At 40.7% G+C, this 20,784-nt stretch overlaps 1 protein-coding gene across 1 annotated transcript in view; it reads left to right on the top strand.

Moving 5' to 3' along the window:
- The window catches only part of FREM1 (FRAS1 related extracellular matrix 1), a 792,938-nt gene that overhangs the window by 183,900 nt on the left and 588,254 nt on the right, over positions 1 to 20,784 (top strand). Inside the window, exon 3 of the mRNA XM_078675906.1 lies at positions 16,302 to 16,396. Within this exon, the coding sequence (XP_078532032.1) occupies positions 16,302 to 16,396 (95 nt within the window). The remainder of the gene's footprint in view (positions 1 to 16,301; positions 16,397 to 20,784) is intronic.

Raw genomic sequence — 20,784 nt, 5'->3', positions numbered from 1 at the left:
ACCGAGGTGAAACCTTTGGTGCCCCCTTGTGAATCTCTGCATCACAGTGCAGGGATTCTCACGGTGCATGGTTTTATATATTATTTATTGCACTGGTGCATAACTCTTGCGACCCTACAATAAGCCAATTAACTCTGTTTGCTCCATACAATTGTTGTAGGTGCCTTTGTCTATTGCTTTCTTGGTTTGTTCCTTGAGTTTGTACTATGTCCAGTATTGTCTTCCCTTTCAGGTGGCCCTGATGATCATCTGTATGTAGGAACATTATATTTCTGTAGGTAGGCTGACAGTCAGTAGAGGACGCTATTCTGAAAAACAGCCAATTCGCAAAATATCTCTTTGATAACCGTTCAATTAATTACATATTCATCAAGCATTTTTTTTCTGTATTAACAGATGATAGTCGTAAAGCTGTGTATGATTCACCAATTTGTTATATCATCCATATTTTTAATAGGTTCTCATGCGCATACCATGAAACCAATGGGAAACCCATACATTAACACCCAGGGAAGGTAAGGCACAATGAAGAGAGGGAAAAAGGTCCTCTGATCAGCCTAACTGGCCAGCCCCCTTTACTGCAGAGGGGGGCTACACATTTTAGGTGGTAGCACTGAATCTGTATAACAGGGGTCCCAGGCACACAACTCATTCAGATGTAGGAAACCCCTTCGTTTCTGACAGAGGGGCCTCATCTAGCCCTGCCATTTAAAATCTTCTGGAAAGCCAACTGACACAGAACTGGTGGATCCATGCATAAGAAGACACGCTTTATAAGGCCAAGGACTGATGATTCTATTTCCCTTTTTTACTGCCCTAGACCGCCATGCACTGTGTGCTGTCCCTAGTGGAACCAAACGATCAATTTCCCACATGTGATGGAAAAACTCCCAGACCATGAGAAATAATGTTTTCTTTTTTTAATTTAAAAACAGACCTGAGATTTGTAGGTTAGACTTTAAAACAAATGAATGCAAGATTGTCCTACTACTGTGGCATAGTAGACAGGTTGGAATTGAGTAATTTGGCAAATGTGCTCCTACAGAAGCACTCAGTGAAAAACCTATGCCTGTACGCCAGGGACCAATACATGTGGCATGGAAGTCACCACGGATAAGGCAGAGCCTCTCAACCCGGCTGCTTGGCGACCCAACCATCCAGCCCTATAAAAAGGTACATCATTGCCATCTCACATTGGATTTTCACATTTTTCTGGTGATCCTGGAAAGGTACTAGTCCTAGTACTTCACAAAGGTCCAACTGACCCATTTCAATAAGGGATCTGCAGCGGAGCTTATTGTGGTATCTGAGAAAAAAACTTGCAGGGAAACTATACATTTTGAAAAATGCAAAAATGTCCTCAGGTATTGACTGTCAGAATTCATTTCTCACCCTTGTTTCTTATATAAAGAATTCCAAATTTTTACTTTCCAGACAGCAATAAGGTTATTTGAATCAACATCGTAAAAAAATCTTAACTTTTGTTAACCTCCGAAGATTCATAAAGAGTTTTCAAGTGTTCACAAACTTTCTTCTGATCCACTGAACACCTGACGAGAGCAATAGTATATCCCTTTCCAGGGTAGAACTCACTCAAACACACAAATAAATTGTTGAAGATGTTGGGAAAGAGGATTGTCCAAGAGTTAAAAATATTTTTCCAAAGGATAAAGAAATATATAAAAGTGCAGTTGTACAAATGCAAAGCCTTTTTCATATGGGTACTTTAAATTGAAGTACAATTAAACATATTTTCTCAATGGATAAAATAAGAGAAAATCATCAAGTGCAAATATGTTGATATTTACACAGTGCAAAACCCAGGTGAGAAGGAACAGAGGGCCTCATTTATGAGGCTTCTTTTGCAACTGGAACGGTACTTTTGTGTCGTTCATTGTTGCAGGAGCCGACTCCATATTTACGAGGCAGCACTAAGCCACTTTTCTGGCTAAATGCTGCATCGTAAATATCGTTCCCTTTAATGCAGTTTTCAGCGTTAAAGTGGCCAGCAGTGGGTGTTGATGTGGGTGTTCTCAGCAAAATCCTGGCTTTTTGATACTGCCCCAGATTTATGAGAAATCGTAAATCTGAGGCAGTGCCAAAACCTTATGCCTTCCCAAGGGAGGCGTTAGGGCGGCACAATGAAGAGAAATATCTTCATTTTACGTCATTTTTCGCTTTTCTCATACAAAGAGGAAAAAACCTCTTATGTTGATTTTGTGCAGGAAGGCTTCCCTTCCTGCACAAAAATAATCATCCCCTTAACGCAGACACCCTTGCATCATGATGCAAAAGTGCCTGCATTAGCGCACGGAAGCCCATTGTGCGCAGTTGCAGGAGAAAAGTACAGGAATTGGTCATATCTGATAGATATGACGCATTCCTGCCCTTTTTTTTTGCCGTAGGGCAGAACAGCAGGAAGGCCTGCGTCGCTGTCCTACGGCAAAACTTCATAATTGTTATATATTAATGGGTGGTAGAATATTTCCATATTTAACATAATGACATTATAATTACATAGCATACAAAAATGTGGTTACCGTTCAAGAAATTGTTTTTCTTGTCCTTAAAACTTCAACAAAAACACAGCATCCTCTCACCCATGGGTGCCTGTTCTTTTAACCCTTCAGATAGAAATCAAAGCATTAATAGCCTCTACTTGGCTGAACATTATCAACTTATCTTTATCCCAAGAACTGTCCTTGGCTTGCTCAAAGTTGGTCATATCACTCCATTACTGAAAACACAGGGCTCTCATCTCCTTATACCTAAACAAAATCCTCCACCTCTTAGCCAAATTGTGAGACTGCTTTATTGAAACACTACTAGATGAGCTCCAGCGAGACCTATGAACTCGGTGCAGCACAGAAACCGCCACTTTGAAGATAATCAATGACATCCTCCAAATAATGGAATATAGGGTATCTTGTCTCTTCATACTCCTAGACATGTTGGCTGCTTTTAAGACTGTAAAGCATGACTTCCTACTGTCTATACGGAAAGAAAGGGGGGACATTAATGGAGTAGTACTCAATTGGTTCCAGTCTTTCCAGATAACCAGGCCCAACAATCCAGAGTAGCAACTGTTTATCTGACAAATCATCCCTGTGCCAGGAGTCCCCAGGATTCAATATTATCTTTCACCCTTTAGAACATCTATAAACTTCACTAATTTGCAAATAAGCACACATATGAAGTATTACACCTGTGTGCGAAGATTTACAAATTGTTTTGAGATTGGGACCCCAACAAAGTAGACTTAAGTCTACATTCATCATACATTTATGCTTACTTTTGAGTACTCACAATCCCAGAGATACACTCAGAAATTTACACTTTTCATACCTTTGCAGCTTTATGCCCTTTGTCTCCTCCCCATGGCTTACTGATTTTAAGCCTCATAACCTAAAGTGGTTTTGGGAGCATATTTGCTGTGTGCTTTTAACTTCTTCGTAAAGTACACTTGGGTCCTGATTCCTGGTTTCATGGTACTGTGACTGCAGTAAAATCTCTGAACTAAAACAAGCCGCAGACCTTTGTTTAAAAGTTCCAAATGAAATGCATAATTCTTTCTCAAATAATGGCAACTAATAAAAACTTGAAGCTAAAAAATAGTTTCTATGTTTTAAATACTGTTGGGCAAATCTCTTAAAATAGTTGCATCAATTATGTAGTTTTTTAATCTTAGATTTATATGTTAAAACTATATGGAATCATGTTATAATGACTTAATAGACAGACCTAATTCAATTTTAAATGTCATTATTAAAATTCACATCTTTTTTAAAAAGTTGAGCTTTTTGTTTTAGAATATTAAATGTATTTAAAATGTAAACAAGTGATATACATCATCTAATCGATGCTACTGCAGGTCCCTTATGAGTGTTAATCCATGCATCTAGCCTCTTGTTCAATGCCACAGAATATGATTGATGTCGTGGTCATCCAACATTTTCTGTCTGCTCTTAAAAGCCTGAAGGTATTTTATGGCCAACGCCATGAACTGACCACTATATCATCTTAGATAACAGATATATTGAGCATACCCTAAGAAGCTTCAATGACTTAAAGAAACCTCTCAGACAGCAATGCCCAGAATAGTTCTCGTAGACTAGACCCTTTTGCATCCTGTGGTTCTTCCCCGAATTTGACCTACAAACGTGCAGGTTATTTTTCATTACTTACCTCAAAAAAACGCCTGAGGGTGTGCTTCAATGTCTCACTGAAGCATTCAAAGGCTTTTAATATTAGGGTTTTGGATCCTGCTGGGTGGTTATAAATCCTGCAGTTCAGCCATAAGTTATTTATAACAACACCTGTGAACTGTGTTCGTAGATCTGGTGTCACGTCCTCTGAAAGACTGACAGGATCAAATGTCTGTATCGTGCAGCAAATCCAGATGTTCGGATGCTGGAAGTTAATGTGGCCTCTGATTAGAGTATTACTTACCAATATAATATAATAAAAAATATGATGATGCTACTGGTCTCAGGTCCATACTAACTTGGTGGTAGAGATACAGACTATGCATGGATGAGAGAAAAGGAGAGGTGTGGATTTTCAATGAGGCTTTCCATTCAGTTGGTGGGCATATGTTCTGCATGACACCTCTAGTTCATTTGCAGGTGCTGACCAGAAGAAACCAATTAGCACATGAATGTGGGTTATAGTCCTGCAACCGAGCCTTTTAAGGAGATTTTGTGGCATACTAGAAACATATCTTTGGTAACCAGGTGTTGTCACTTTCTTTTAGTGACATGGCTAGTGGTCTTTTATGAGTACACCTACATTTTTGGCAATTATTCTGGGGGTCAGAGTAGGTTGCAATTCAGACGGCCACCATTCATTGGATGAGACTGCGTGTGCCTTCCCAAAAAACAAAAATTCTGTTTCACAGGAGTTCAGCTGAAAAAAATTAGTCGTCATCCAGGAAGGAATCTTTGTCCCGCAGTCACTAAATTTATGTTTGGTGGATTCTGGATTTGGCCTCATGGCGATGACACGTTTCAATAAAATTGAAAGGAACATGAATTGTTGTGCTCCAATAATAGAATGTATGTGCATGGTTTATCCTGTATAGAAAAGGAATGCATGAGGTTTTCAACACCTTTCCTTTATTGCCTGTAGCCCACTTTTAGTACGTATGCCTTTGTCTCCGTTGGTCTTTAAAATTGACTTTGTTTTTATTCACCACAAAACCTTTCCTTTTGTGTCAGTAGCCCACTTTTCACAAGTATAACTTTGTTGCTGGGTGTCAAACTTATTACATTGTAACTGACCTAAAAAACCCTGAAACCAGAATGCAAAATTCTACAACCCACAAATCATTCTCAATAGTGCCCCAACTGTCAAATTATTGAGATTGTAAGTGTACAGTGTCTCCTGCTGTCTTGTGATATCAGATTTTGATCATAGGCAGTCGTTGTGAACCAGTTCCAAACCATGAGCTATTCACTAGTGTACATTTTTGCCTTGCTTGATAACTATTGACCTTCTTTGTGGTGCTGTAATTGCTTTCCGTGCAAAGTGGGGGGATTCCCTTGATCTGGCATTTTTCCTACAGCTACGTGTCTGCATGCGCTCCATGACGTCTGAATGAACATCTTTTGAAAAGCATTCATATTCTCAGAGGCATTTTTTATTGTTCATTCCTCTCAGTTTTAAAACAAGCATATTTTTAATTAAAAAAACATCAGTTTCTTATAAGACTACATTTATGTGTTCTAATTCTCCTCAAATGTTATGTTTTTAGTTAGGGACAGAATCATCAAAAGAGCTAGTGTCCCTCCCATCTAGTCCTTACAGTCTCAAATCTAGAGGTTTTTAAGGCAGCAAAACACGTCGCTGCCAGTCTCAAAAACAGATAAATGGCTCACATTGCTATTTGTCCTTAGAGATAAAGGTGAATTGACTCGATTGCCCAGTTATGGATGCTATGTTATATGATGATTTTACAACCTTTCACATTTATTCTTGTAAATGTTAAGCTGCAGGTATGTGACTCAAGGAAATATTACAATATTTATCATCAACCCACCTGCAAGTGGATGGGATAGTACACATTTCCCTCAGAGATTGACAAAAACATATGAATGTTATACAAAAATATCTTTGTCAAAATATTGACAACCAAAATATCAACTTTACGTATATATAATGTGAAGTACCAGAATAATGTGTTAAAAAATACTACGAACCAAAATACTGGCATTGTATTGGCAAGTACAGGTATTTGAATATAATTTGTTAAGTGTATGTATTTAAATGTAATTAACCTTGTATTGTATTTTTTTAAAAAGTTAACTTTTTTTATATGTAACATAAGAACAATACCTAAAATAAAGATATATTATAATAATTTATTAACTTAAAATTTATTATTTAAAATACATGTAGCTTTAAATGAATGTAACTATTATTATATAACCCTAACATTGCATTGAAAATTAAAATACGTTTATTTTACAAAATCAATCATGTATAAGAATATATAAACCATTAATAATTTGTTTTTAAATAATAGCCCACATGAACATTTATCAATAATAATAATTTGAAAAAAAATGAAAACTGATGTAATTTTTAATAAACCATTAGAAATAAATTTTATAATGATATAGAAAAAACGTATGTATGTATGTACGTATATATGTATGTATGTATATATATTTAGTATTTCTACATACAGTACAAACCTAGCCAAAAGGCAGTGGGGCACTGAACTTGGTCAATTACAGTATTTAATATTGTTTTTAAACACTAAATAGCATAACAAAATATAAGAAATAATTTTTAAAAAAACACAATAAAAGTAATTAAAGAAATAAAATAGCTGTTAAAAATCGTTAGATTCAAATGTAATACCATAAAAATATTGTATATAAAATCCAGAATTAAAGAAAAAAATAGTAACCTAACTTCAATCTTAAAACATTTCAAGAAAAACAATTCAAATACACTAACCAAATTATAGGGTAAAATAGTAACGCTGCGTGGTGTGGGGCCCGATTTACCATTCTAACACCAATTTAACAAACATTCATCCATTGGGGGGGGATCAGATTTAATATTCTATCCCCAGTGTAACAAATGTTAGGCAAACAGCATAGGTCGATGGAGGTCAGAGTAGGGGATCAGGGCATGCAAAATTAATGCAGTTAGGCAAAATTTCAGAAAAATTGTGCATGATTATGTGAGATGCAAAACCAGCATTTGACTCTATATTTGATTATGACATGCGTCCTCGCTTCCAGTTTGGATGTGAAGAAACACTTCAGTTATAAGAATTGATCAATGAATCTCAAAGTGGCTATAACAGCAACCACTAGTGTTCTGGTTGTTTGTGCTGTTTTGGTGCACTTGTGCTGAATTTGTGCTGCTACCAGCTCGTAATTTTGCCACATTTGCCCCATAGCATAGTAGCTTAATTTCACAAATTGCGCACCAGAGGCAAAATTACTGAAATTGCTCAAGATAATTCCTGTGTAATGGAAATTTCGGCTTTACATAATTCTAACTCCAATTTAACAGACACTGCAAACACTCGGCAAAGTACATAGATTGGAGGAGATCAGATTGACTATTTTAACTCCGGTCCAACAAACATTCAGGAAAAAACAGGTTCTGGGGTGGGCAGACTAATTAATCTTACTTCAGTCAAACAGAAATTGGAAAAAAATGATACATTTAGTTTGGGCGTCCAATTTACTATTCTAACTCCTGTCAAACAAACATTGGGGAAAGTGCACATATTTGTGGTGATCAAATTTACCATTATAACTCCAGACATAATGGAAAATTCATACATGTATGGCGGAAGAAGATTCAGATTTAATGTTCTAACTCCAGTCTAACAAACAATGGGGAAAATGCATACTTGGAGGTGGGGGCCAAATGAACAGTTCTAACTTCAGTCCAACAAATATTGTGGAAAAGGCATAAATTGTGTTACAGCTAAACATTTAAAAAAAACTAAAAATCATTAAAGTATCTTAAATTATAAAAAACTGAAATATTGTTCAGAAATTCAAATATTAAAACAGAATTATTCAACAATAAGTACTATTAAAGTAATCCTAAATAAAAAAGAGCAATCACATTGACAAGGTTTATTTTACATATTTACAATTTTAATTACTAATAAACTGTTAATTTTTTTAATCTACCTATTACATTTTTTTTTTTAAAACATAGGAAAAATATGTTTTACATTTTAAGATTAATTAAAAGCCAATTTAATTCATTTCCAATTAGTTTTTTGCATGGTTAATACTCTAATGAACTAATATCTATACATATTTTTAATTTGAAAAACTGACCACACTATTGTGTAATAACTATCACAACCAAATATTAAAATTTTATACATGATTTAAAAAAATGAAAAGATATATCAATTAACGTGATTTTAAACTTTAATACTATAGTAAAACAATACAAAAATATTTAATATTTTTGTCCACAACATTTTTTGGTCACAATATTAGATGATCAGACGATAATTTCTAATGGATATTAAGATGGAATACCTGTAATACTGGTAGGCTTAGACTGATTCCTGATCAATCAATGAATTATATTTTAGGTTTTGACTGTGTGTAGGAAAACACCAAATGAGTTCAGAAAGTCCATCAAGTCTTTGCTCTAAAATGAACTTGCAAAGGTAGGATTGGAACATCAAAAGACGTTAAAATGTTCGCCATGTGAGGACAGGTTATATTAACGTTTGGCATTTGGATGGAAAAATCAGCTTTCGGGCACAATAAAACTTTCCAACATCAGGGGTCTTTGAAATGGAATGAAGAATCACCTCTTTCTCTTAGAAATGAGCATGCCTACAAGAGGCCTTTCCTATGTTTTTGGATCAGAAAGTAGTTGTGTTCCAGTGATTTTGGGCCATCAGAAATTGGTCCTGGACCTTTAACCAAGGAAACAGAATAAGAAGGCTATTTCCCTAAACTCTGGCAGCCATATTGATTAATGAAACACAAACAGAAGAATAGCTACAAAAGTGGCTCTTAAATGCATTACTACTATGACTCTCTGACTAGGAGAGCAGAAGATTAACTGATAAAATTATTATTTCACTGGAGCCTTCAACTGGTAGGAAAAGGAGGAGTATCAGAGTGGCAGTTTCTTGAGGAGTACCAGCCACAGTGATCGAAGGAAGCTAGAACTGCACACCCGGTATTTCCCTTTATGTATCTAACCCAGTTTAAATTTGATGCACTTACAGAATATTCTGCAAATAGATGGCAGATAGATGGCAGATTGTGAAGCAAGTTCCCAAGGGTATGTATCTGTCATCATCATCATCAGAAGTCTTTATTCGATTGTTACATCATAAAAGACATGCATCACAATTTACAATAGCTAAAATACATGTATAGTTTCTAAAATGGAATAAAATAGTATTAAAACAATCTAAGACCAAATTAAATCATTTATGCAAAACTTTATTGACGATTCATTTAAAAGTTACAATATATCCTTAGTCAAATAACCTTAGTAGTCCGGGCACATTTGGTGGGAACACATTTACACATAGTCAATGAAAAGCCTATGGTGTTAGGCTGGAACCTAAGTCGAATTGATGAATCTTGCTCTTAGGATCCAGGCCCACCCTAAGAATTTCGCTACACCAGTTACAATCATGGGTGACAGGTCTGTCTTTAATATCCTACTAGCATTGGCTGCTGAGCGTGTTCCCAAGTTTCTACAAACTGGGCTTAACCACTTTAGTCTAGGGGCAGTATACAACGGGCAGACAAAAAGAAAATGGTTTACACTTTCACCCTGTCCTGAACACCTAGGACAATGCCCAGGGCCTCCCTTACCCCACTTTTTAGTGAACTCCCTTAAAGGCAGTGAACCGCACCTATATTGGTGATATAGTTTGCGGTCCAGGGGCTTAGTTATAACATCCCAGTATTTTTCAAAACAGGGAATGTCCTTCATAGCAACAAATGTCCCAGTAAGGTTACTATCTGTCAATCCCGAATGTCTATTATTTACCACCCAGTCCCAATACTGTAACTTCAAATCCTTCTTGGAGTGAAAGGTTGCAGTGTCGGGGTTTAACCATAGTTCTCCTTGCCCTAGGGCACACAGGGTGGTTCTTAAGTCTTTAAACCAACCAATGTTGGGTGAGCCAGGAAGATCCCTAACCTCTATGCATGCTCTTGCATAAAGCTGAAGTTCAGGCGTTGTCCAGAGGCGTCGCCAGAATGCTAATGGTCGCAATCTGGCCTGGTCCTCCACAGGCTGACACCCAAGGTCATACAGAAGTGGGATCCGCGGTGATGACTGTGGGAGGCCAATGGCCATCCTAAGAAATTTATTTTGGGCAGCTTTCAAGGGATCAAGATTACTATAGCCCCAGAGTTCCGCCCCATACAAGACAGATGGTAAAACTTTCGCACCATAGATCTTCATTAAAGGGGACATAGGCCTGGTAAAGGAGCTTTTGTGTTCTTTAAGCAAGGCTCCTCCTATCTGCGCATGCTTTAATGCCAATAGGTCAACCTGTTGAGACCAACTAAGGGTCTCGCTAAACGTAACTCCAAGGTAGGTAAACAGTTTGGTCTGTTCCAGGGATGTACCACCCATAGTGACCCTAGCTGTGATCGGAGAGTGTCCTCTTAGTACCATAAATTTTGTTTTTGACACATTTACCTCGAGCTCATGCTCGCAGCAGAACAATTCAAACCTTGTTAGGGCCTGTTGAAGACCCTGTCTGGTCTTAGATATTAAAAGGGTGTCGTCTGCGAACATGAGCAGGGGGATTTTCATTCCAGCCAGGGACGGGGCATCAGTAGGGTGATTGGCAAAATAATTTGTAACCCCATTTATATATAAAGAAAACAGGGTAGGTGCTAAAACACACCCTTGCCTTACACCTTTAGCGACTGGAAATGTATCTGTTACCTCCCCTGGTTTACCCCAACGTACTTGGGCAAATGTTTGGGCGTGTAGATTCACCAAGAGGCGTATAAGAGGGGCTGGCATACCCAGCTTTGCTAAACAGTCCCACAACTTTGCCCTTGGGACAAGGTCAAATGCAGACCTTAAGTCCACAAAGGCTGCGTAAAGGATACCTTTACCTAGGATGACGGTCTTCCAGTAGAGTAGAATGAACCGAAAGGCCTGGTCTAGAGTGCTCACATGGGACCGAAAGCCGGCCTGGAGTGGTGTAAGAATGTTAAACTCACCAATCCAGTCCTGGATCCTGCCAAGAACAAGGCGGGCTGAGATTTTTTTGTACCGCATCTATAAGGCTGATCGGCCGGTAGTTAGAGGGAACCGACCGATCGCCTTTCTTGTAAATTGGCAGGATTTCTGCCCCATACCATGACTCGGGGACCTTAGCGCCAGAGGCTAGAGCATTAGCCAGATAGACTATGTAGGGGACTCAGAGATCCTGATCCTGCTGAAATAAATCAGCTGGAATACAATCCAGGCCCGGTGCCTTGCCCCTTGGAATAGATTGCAGAATATGTTTGACTTCACAACTCGTGAATTTAAGAGGAGCGAACGGAACAAGACATGGAATGTCAACCTGAGCACTACTACAGTTCCTAAATTGTTCCTCAAAATAGCATACCCACTGTTGTTGACCAACCGAGGCAGGGCTTGGGCGATCTTCCTGTGATTTGCCCCATTTTAGTAGATGCCAGAACTGTCGCATATTCCGGAAGCTACATGCTTCGGTTAGTAGTAACCACCGTTCCTCATCCCAGTTGGACTTGGCTTTGTACTTTGCATCTGTATATGCCTTCCTACAAGACCTAATTTGGCTAAGATGTTTTTGCTTTATTGATTTAAACAGCTCCCCATGGGTTCGACGACACTCCTCATCAAACCAGGATATAATTTTCAGTTTCCCCCTCATACCCTGCTTGGAGATGGTCTTCACAAACAGCTTTTTCAACTCCAAAAATAGACTAGTGTGGATATTAGTGATTATTGCATTAATATCGTCCTGTGACCCACAACTAGAAATTTCTTCCAGTGAGTTAGATACCAAGGATCTAATCACCTTGCGTGCCTCAACATTAACAGAGACTTTTGGCCAATGTACCCTCCTCATGTCGTTACTAAGTACAACTTCATCCTGAACGACATTTAGGTTACAACTCTCAGTCCCAAGAAAACTGTGGTCCCTTAATTCCATCACCAGCGGGTCATGATCACTTTCCGGGCGGATCGTGACCACCATGTCCTCAACTGCAGCCCACATCTTTACATCGACTAAAATATAGTCTATACGGCTACTATGTCTGCCGTTATTAAAGGTATGTCTACCTATCCTATCAGATCGCACTCTACCATTTAATGCTCGCAAACCCTGGTCCTGGCACAGCCCTTTAATAAATGTAGCAGATTGCGTCCATTTCCCAATCGGGGCTAACTCAAGCTGAGGAATCCCCCAAGTCATATCCTCAACCTCAGTAAGTAAGCCATCACCTACACTCAGGGGTTCAAAACAGGAATTGAGATCCCCCATTACAACCGTGAACCCGTTTGCAAGTGCACCTGATAGGAAATCGTCCAAAATGCGGAGGGTTGGAGCAACCCTTCCGCCCTGGATACCCCTAACATATATATTGATCAACAAGATGTCAAGGCCTTTAGAGGTTCTTATTCTAACCATTAATATGTCAGGGCTATCAATTGGTACCTCCTCCACTCTTACTCCCTCATACTGGCGAACCCAAGTAGTCAGGCCTCCCATAGCGCGCCCTCTGTGTCCTTTGATTGCTGGTTTACTAAAATTTAAATATCCAACAAAGAACACCGATGAGAGTGCCCAGGTTTCCTGGAATGACCAAACATCACCTTGTTGAATAAAATCCACCCAGTCCGTGTTACACATTCGAGACTACCAAACTTGGTGCCGCTTGAGACCGCCAAGACATTAGTACTGGCCTTAGAAAGGGAAGGTACTACATCCTGTGAAAGTGGAGCTACATTATCATCAGAGGTGCCCCTAATATTTCGTCTGTCCTGTAGGGGTACATCGTCACTCCTTTTATCAGTTTCAGCCACACCAAAAACTACCAACACAGATTCCCCACAACTATTTAGCGACCCCCCGTTACGGCCAATCACCTTATCATCAGCCTCTACAGTTGCTACAACCTGAGCCACCACTTCTGTTTCCAATTTTCTACCCCGGGCCCCACCAGAAAGATCATACTTCCCATTAACACAATGCGTTGGCTTGTCATTTGATGTTGCACCATAAGGTGGAACCTTTTCTGGGGTAGAAGAAATACCCGTACAATCTAGGTTCTAAGAGTGGGAAAACAAGTCAATCGTTACAGTCCAGCCCCGAATAAGGTTCCTACAGATTTTGCAATGGGATGTTCCAGTACTCGTTGTAACGGTTGAAATTAGTAGGGTCGCTTGATATGGGGAAGTAACTAGAAAGATGCCGGCGGGGAGGCAGGGGATAGGAGATGTTGGAGTTAATGGCGGGTTGGGAAAAATAGGTTGTGTAGTTTGGCATGTTCAGGGAGGGAGTATTTCTACTAGAGCTGGGGTAAACAGGAGGTCTAAGCAAGGCCTCTGGGTAGAAATAACTCAAATTTCGAGTGGAGACACCTCCTTCCTTATTTCCTGGGTACCAGTCACTTATGTGTGAGACAACTCTGTGGTCCTTAAAATTAATGATCACAATGTCTCCATCTATATCTTTCGGGCGAAGGCCCACCCAATTACACCTTCTTACCGAGATAATATCTCCGTTTAAGTGGGCTGGGAGGGGTCTGTTTGTTTTCAACCGAAAGATGACTTTGTTTTTCAAGTTTGCATTATGTTCAGGATTTCCATTTGTGACCGGGGGAACACCAGTTAAAAGGATCACAAAGTTTGCAGATTCTGGGGGAAGATCCACTATGTTCTTACGATTTGAGAATGTTCTTTGGGTTATAGTTTTAATTTTATCAACCCCTGAGAGCATAGTTGGCTTGGTTGTAGTAGGGATCAGTTTGTTGGGAGCCGGCACGGACTTCTCTTTAGCTGGCTAAGATACTAACGTCGGTTTGGTTGATGTTGGGGGAACATTAGTATTATTAACAGTTAAATTTCCATTAGTTTTGGATGGTATACTTGGGGTCAGAGTTGTAGCAGTAGGTTTGCCTTTCGATTGAGACTGATCCTTAGAGTTCGTTAAATGGGGGATTTTAATCGGATCAGCAGTTGCTAGAAGGCAGTCCATTTTGTCCCCCAGACTCCTAACTCTCTCCATGAGTGGGAGCATATAGGATTTTAGAATTCGTTCAAAGAGTTCTATGGACTCCTTTTTTGACATAGGTGATGATTCTTCAAGGGGAGGTGGAGAGGAATGAATATTGGTACCTGGTGAAACCTCCCTCACGGACGGGACAATTGCTTTAGTTTTGGGGGTTACTAATGGAGGTGGGGGGCCCTGGTGGATAAGACCTTTTCTTTTAACCCCACCCTTTCTCCTTTTCTTCCTTGGCAGAGAGCGAAAAACCCTACGTAGGTTCATCGGCTTAATTCCAGAGCCACTTTTAGTGTGTGTCGGAATTATCTCGGTGGGTGCTACAGTATCAATTGAGTGATTAGACAAGGTTGAATGGAGTTGTGGGGCTAGGGTTAAGGCTGCTGGGATATTAAGGTCTATAAGGCTATTAGAAACAATAGGGGGACTGGTACAGTTATCCTCACTATTGATACCAGAGTTGATAGCAGATGTGTTATGGTCGCGAAAAATGCTAGGAATATGGTCAGTACAGAATAGATCGGCATCTCTATCCAACCTACCAATACCTCCCGAGTCTTGTGAAGTAATTAAAACTAGCGGGGAGGTCGGTGTTTTTTTTATCAATTGTTCTATAGATCGACGTCGCTCAGCACGTTTCTCTGCTAGTAGGAGTTCTTTGTCGATTTCCTTGTTAGCCTTCTCAAAATATTTATCAAGAGGCCCAAGGATCGGGACACCAACACAAGAGGGAAGTGAACTAGACATGACTATGGAAATCCTTAGTATGTTGGGTGCCCCAGAGACCGACTAACCTGAGTACGACAGACGGCAGAGTGTAGGTGTTAGGGACCGGGCCCAGCCCAGCCACCTTCGGCCCCTGACGGCCACAGACGGTCCCGCCCTTGTCCCGGGCTTCTCCCGGGACGCTCCCGCGCAGCGGAGATGATGTGTGCTGTTTATTGGGAGAGTAGTTGGTGGGGGCGTGGCAATCAGGGAGAGCGGCCCAGGTGACTCGGGTCAGGTCAGTAACAGGGACTCCTGGGAAACGGAGTCCGAGTACCAAACGCTCGCAACCCTGATTTTTCTAGCGCCCACAGCAGTCTTGGAGAGTTTCCTTCTCCCCAGCGCCCACAGAGAGCAAGCGCCGAGAAGCGGGGCCCGCGAAGCGGGTCCGGCAAGAAGTAGCGCTCCAGGGAGAAACAGCGCTCAAGATGGCAACAGCGCACCAGCAACAGCAAGGGTCCAGTCCCAACAGGAAGGCAGGAAAGCAGAATGAAGTATCTGTCACAAAAGGCAAAGGAGTGAGGCTTTTAAATAGATGGTTCTCATATCACAGCCTTCACACAACCACAATAAGTTGTGGTTGTGTGAAGGCTGTGATAGAGTTGTTTGATGAGGGTGAAAGCATATCAATTCATAAACAACTAGTAGCCTTGAAAATTAAGATACTTTATCCCTGCACTGTTCGACATGGGAAAGTAAAGGGCAATGGGTTGCCCTTTCCAAATGGCTTGAGACCTCTTGGTCTATTACATAGTGAACTCACCAGCTCTAATCAATATAAAATGACAAGTGGAACATCAATTTTGAATCTAGGGGTATTGAAATATTTGAAAGAAGATGTATCATTACTCACCAGCCACAAGCAACAGAAATGGAAAAAATAAAATCCTTGAATCATATATACAGGTTCAAAGTGATAATCATGATCTAGAGACACCACATAAACTCTAGTGGGTCCAGTGCTCCCAAGTTTAAGCCAGATAAATATAAAGATTATGATATCAGTAGGATCTATCCTGCAACATAATCCTAGGAGGAGACCTGGTAGATGAACATATGTAGTTGCTTTAAAAACTAAAAGAAAAGTAAATGGCTTGATTTCCTCAGCTGCCGTGACTTTGCATGTTTGCATTGTGTCTTATTTTTAAGCTACTCAATTGATTTAATCTCTGTAGGTTAACATTTGAAGAAGTATAAATCTAACAATAAAGAGTGTGTTTGTGAATGCCCTCTGGAATGATTATGCCAAACATGTACTTCACTCTGGTAATTTGTGTTTTTCCCTTAGGTGTTTGATTGTCACTTTCTTACTGATGAAGTTAAATATATTCATAATGGCTGCCCCATTTTAGATGAAGATGAAGTTATGCTAAGGCTGTACAGGTAAGCTTGAAAGGAGAATGGTTTCTGAAGACAAAAAAGTTTGGTTTGTTATAAAAGAATGTTCTAATTAAAGTTGTAGAATCTAATCTGAACAGTTTTGCTCAATGTGTGCTTCTAAACAGAAGAATAAGTTATGTTAAATTTGTTACATTAATTAAAAGTGCACACATTCTTGTGAGAAGCTCTTGACAATGATGTAGTGTACATTTACTTCACGTATAAAACATTTCTGCACTACTGAATGCAAAGTAAGTCCTTGGTTCTCTAAAACCTCAGGAATTTGGTTTCACAATTGTACTGACACCACTGGGATGCTGCTAGAGAGCATCAAAAGTCTAGAGATGGCAGAGAGCAACTTGCAAATAAATGCCTTGCTTCATTTTATGTTGCATGGTAAAGTCATACTGGGTCATAATTAAAGCCAAGTTGTACTGTACTGCCCATTACACAAGGGCACGAGGCGATGGGGAGTGTGTGGTGTGGGGCCTTAACACACATATCTTGGTTGCCTTCACAGTAGCAGGTGGCGTTCATTTATATGAGGCTGTTCTAGGAATCTACCTCTTTTGTCATCAGTTTCCATATTACAATGCTGGAAGACATAGTGCACTAATTACCTATAATTTGTGTAGTCTAAATATGGGCAGAGGACTAGGTCTTATGCACAGTAAGATGCTTTGTTTTACAATAACTCTAGCACACCTGGGTTTTGCAACTAACCTCTTTACTCAGCCACACAAGTATGCTGTAAATGTTAGGCAGTGATATCTTTAGAATTTCTGGATCAGAAGGGTGTATTATGTAAGACATAGTGAATGATACATATGTCCAGTCTACTAATGCTGCTCGTCCGGAGTGGTTAACTTCATGTGGAATTCCAGCACCAGCACTCAATTCTGAGCGTCCCTCTGTCCTTGTGTCTCTGAATGTGGAATTGAACTATAAACTCCAGAACCAATAATTGCTCTCCTGAAGACACCAGACTTAGCTTCACCCATTGCAGATGTTCACATGGTGAAACCACTGCAGGGGTCGAGGCAGGGGCAGGAGCTTTATACAGGAGCACATCTTAGCCCTTGCTCACCCCTGCAGCACCAAAAGTGGAGCAGCGTAGGCCTCCCCTCTCCTTGATCATACCCTATATCCCCCTCAAGCAGCAAGGTCAGGTGAGAGGATGCACAAGGGCAAATTCAGAGCCCCAGGCAAATGGCTGTGGCTCAGTACAGACAAAGCCCCCACCCGACTTCTTGGGACTACTCTTCCAACACCCTTTTCCCTGAGGAAACACAGTCCTTGGCTGATTGTTCTGTTGACCTTTTCACCTGCCCTGAGCAGACAGAAAATTCAATTATTTTCTGCAGGTATAAGGGAAAAACATATGGTCAATGACCCAGTAATTCACTTAGTTATTTCCCGTTCCAGGGACAAAATTTGGAATTCTAGGAACTTGTACTGGGAGTGCGGTTGGTATAAGTGATTTCAGAACCCTGGAATTCTTGTACTAAATTCCAGCAAGCTCGTAAAGAGAGACCTAGAGGCTGATTTAGAGTATTGCAGACAGAAGCTAATCCTTTGGGGTTGGCAAAGAAAAGTTGCCCCCTCCATCTAAAGGGATCTCGGCCCATCATATTTAAAGTTGTCCATCAGGCCCTTAAACAGCTCCAAACATTTGCAGGAACCTCTATCACAGCAGTTCCTGTCAATAGTTTAAAAGTTCGACGGACTGCTCTGTCAAACAGGACGGCAGTCTGTCGAACTTATACAAAGTTTTATTTTTCACATAACCAAACTCCCAAAGTGGAAGTTTGTTTTGGAAAAAGTAAAACCAATGGCCTTCAACCCATGGTGTGGGGGTCATTAGAAGACATCCAACAGCTCACTCTAAATAGAGTGGGCGGTCTGTGGATACCTACTCTCTGACAGCCTATACTCTGTTGGGCTGTCAGAGGAGTATGTCAGTGACAGAGCTGGAGTAGGCTCTAGTGTTCACATACTAAAATGTTCACCCATCTCTAAATCGGGTGTGCTCACCTTGAGTTTGGCAGAGAGTATACTCCATTGCCGTTCCGACAGAGTACCCTATCTGCCAAACACTAAATCAGCCCCATAGTGATTTACAGCTGATGTTTTTGCACTTTTCACGAATGAAAAGGTTCGATAGTTGGTGGAGCAATATAATATTTGTTGCTGGCTCTTGAATGTTCTGGAACTACTGTAATGTCTACTGTATTTCAGTGTTTCAGTGAATTGACCAATAAAATGCAGCCCAACCACCTCCGTGGTCATCAACTACAAAAGGCCTGGCAGTGTCAGTTTTATCATCGAGTATTCCTATGGTTAACTTTTGGCTAATTTCCTGAACAGGTTTCAAAATTCGGAATTTATTTCTTAGCAATTTCATTTTTGTTAGGCCGTCCTAATATTGATTTAATAAATTATTTTTCAGCGGTAGTGTGGATAAATACAGTCTGTTGCAAAAATACGGTATCATTTTAAAATCCTTTACTATATTAGATGTCTTCATTTATTTCTCATTCTCTTGTATGCCAGTCCTGGTGACCATGTTAACAAATCTATGAGGAGATCTATTAAGATAATGGTCATAGACGCACTGCAGACGTCTTAAAAAAAAGAAGACTTGATTAAACATACTAATTTAGGTTAGTAGAACCGTAGTAAAATATTATTATGTTCTGCAAAAATGAATTCCATCTTACCCAGGCCCCCCCTCCCCCTTGCAAAACCAGGTCGTTTTGTGATAGGTAATTTTGATGTCTTCACAATACGTTTTGGGTACTTGGCTTCCCCACACAAGTGAGGTAACATTTGTATTGGGAGACCTGGGAGAACGCTGGATGGTAGAAAGTTTGTTTTTTCTGATATCAGAAGATTAGGACACCGTAATGCAAGGAAAATGTGTGACTATAGCCACATTTTGAGGTTTGCAGGGCATTGTGAATACAAAAAGTTGTTGGGATCCATGAGAGGCACACCACCCAGTACTCCCCATTTTTTTTGGTTTACAAAAATATCTAAAGTTGGTAGATTTTCCCTAGAGACAAACGACACCTTAGCACAGAAAGACAGACAAGACAAATATGACCCTCTATTTATCTGTTCCTCAAGAACACACACATACTGGTTGGATTTGACATGAGCGTGAGTGAAAGATTCAAAATGTAGATTATTAACAAGAATTTCACAAAAAAGGATATGCACTCTCAGTAATTAAAAGGCTTAAAACCTGAACCAATGACTCACAGCTCATGAGCTGTAAAGCAACGTCAAGGCACAGACCTCTTTCAAGGCCATTCAGCAAATTTCTTGGTAGGAAAAAGTTGGGGGGGTCCACGCAAGCCACACCTCCCTGGATTCCCCCGAGGGTCCAGTTTTCAGAAATGTGTGGGTTTGGTAGGTTTCCCTAGATGGCTGTAGAGCCCGGGGCAAAAAACCCAGGTGACCCCTTGCAAAACCAGGTCATTTTGTGATGGGTAATTTTGATGTTTCCACAATATGTTTTGGGCCTTTGCCTGTCGCGGGTACTTGGCCTACCTACATGAGTGAGGTACCATTTGTATCGGGAGAACTGGGGGGAGTGCTGGATGGTAGAAAAATTGTGTTTTTTTCTGATACCAGAAGATTATGACACAGTAATACAAGGAAAATGTGTGACAATAGCCACATTTTGAGGTTTGCATGGCATTGTGAATAAAAAAAAGTTGTTGGGATCCATGAGAGGCACACCACCCAGTACTCCCCATTTTTTTGTTTACAAAAATATCTAATATTGGTAGATTTTCCCTAGAGACAAACTACACCTTAGCACAGAAAGACAGAGAAGACAAATATGACTCCCTTGCCATTATTTGCCACATATCGACGGACCAGCGGAGCATAGCACCGAGGAGGGTGCTGAGGGAGCCTGTCGTTGCCTGCCTGCTTCTGCCGCTACGCCTTGCCGGACCCGCTTCGCGGGTCCCGCTTCGCGGCTAGTAGCGGTCATCTGCACTTTGGGAGGGGTTTTGTCCTTCTGCGACCGGCAGGGCTGCGAGCGTGAAAGCGGTGGACTCCAAGCTCCAGGAGTCCCCGCGCGCCCGTGTCCACCTGGGCTGCTCTCCCTGCCGGCTCCGCCCCCACCCAGAAGGCTAAAGCGGCGTCCTGCCCTGCAACCAGTGGATTCCTTGCCATTATTTGCCACATATCGACGGACCAGCGGAGCATAGCACCGAGGAGGGTGCTGAGGGAGCCTGTCGTTGCCTGCCTGCTTTTGCCGCTACGCCTTGCCGGACCCGCTTCGCGGGTCCCGCTTCGCGGCTAGTAGCGGTCATCTGCACTTTGGGAGGGGTTTTGTCCTTCTGCGACCGGCAGGGCTGCGAGCGTGAAAACGG

Source organism: Lissotriton helveticus, chromosome 2_1 (assembly GCF_964261635.1).
Source record: "Lissotriton helveticus chromosome 2_1, aLisHel1.1, whole genome shotgun sequence".
NCBI classification, from domain to species: Eukaryota; Metazoa; Chordata; class Amphibia; order Caudata; family Salamandridae; genus Lissotriton; species Lissotriton helveticus.
This window is presented reverse-complemented; position numbering and strand designations above follow the sequence as displayed.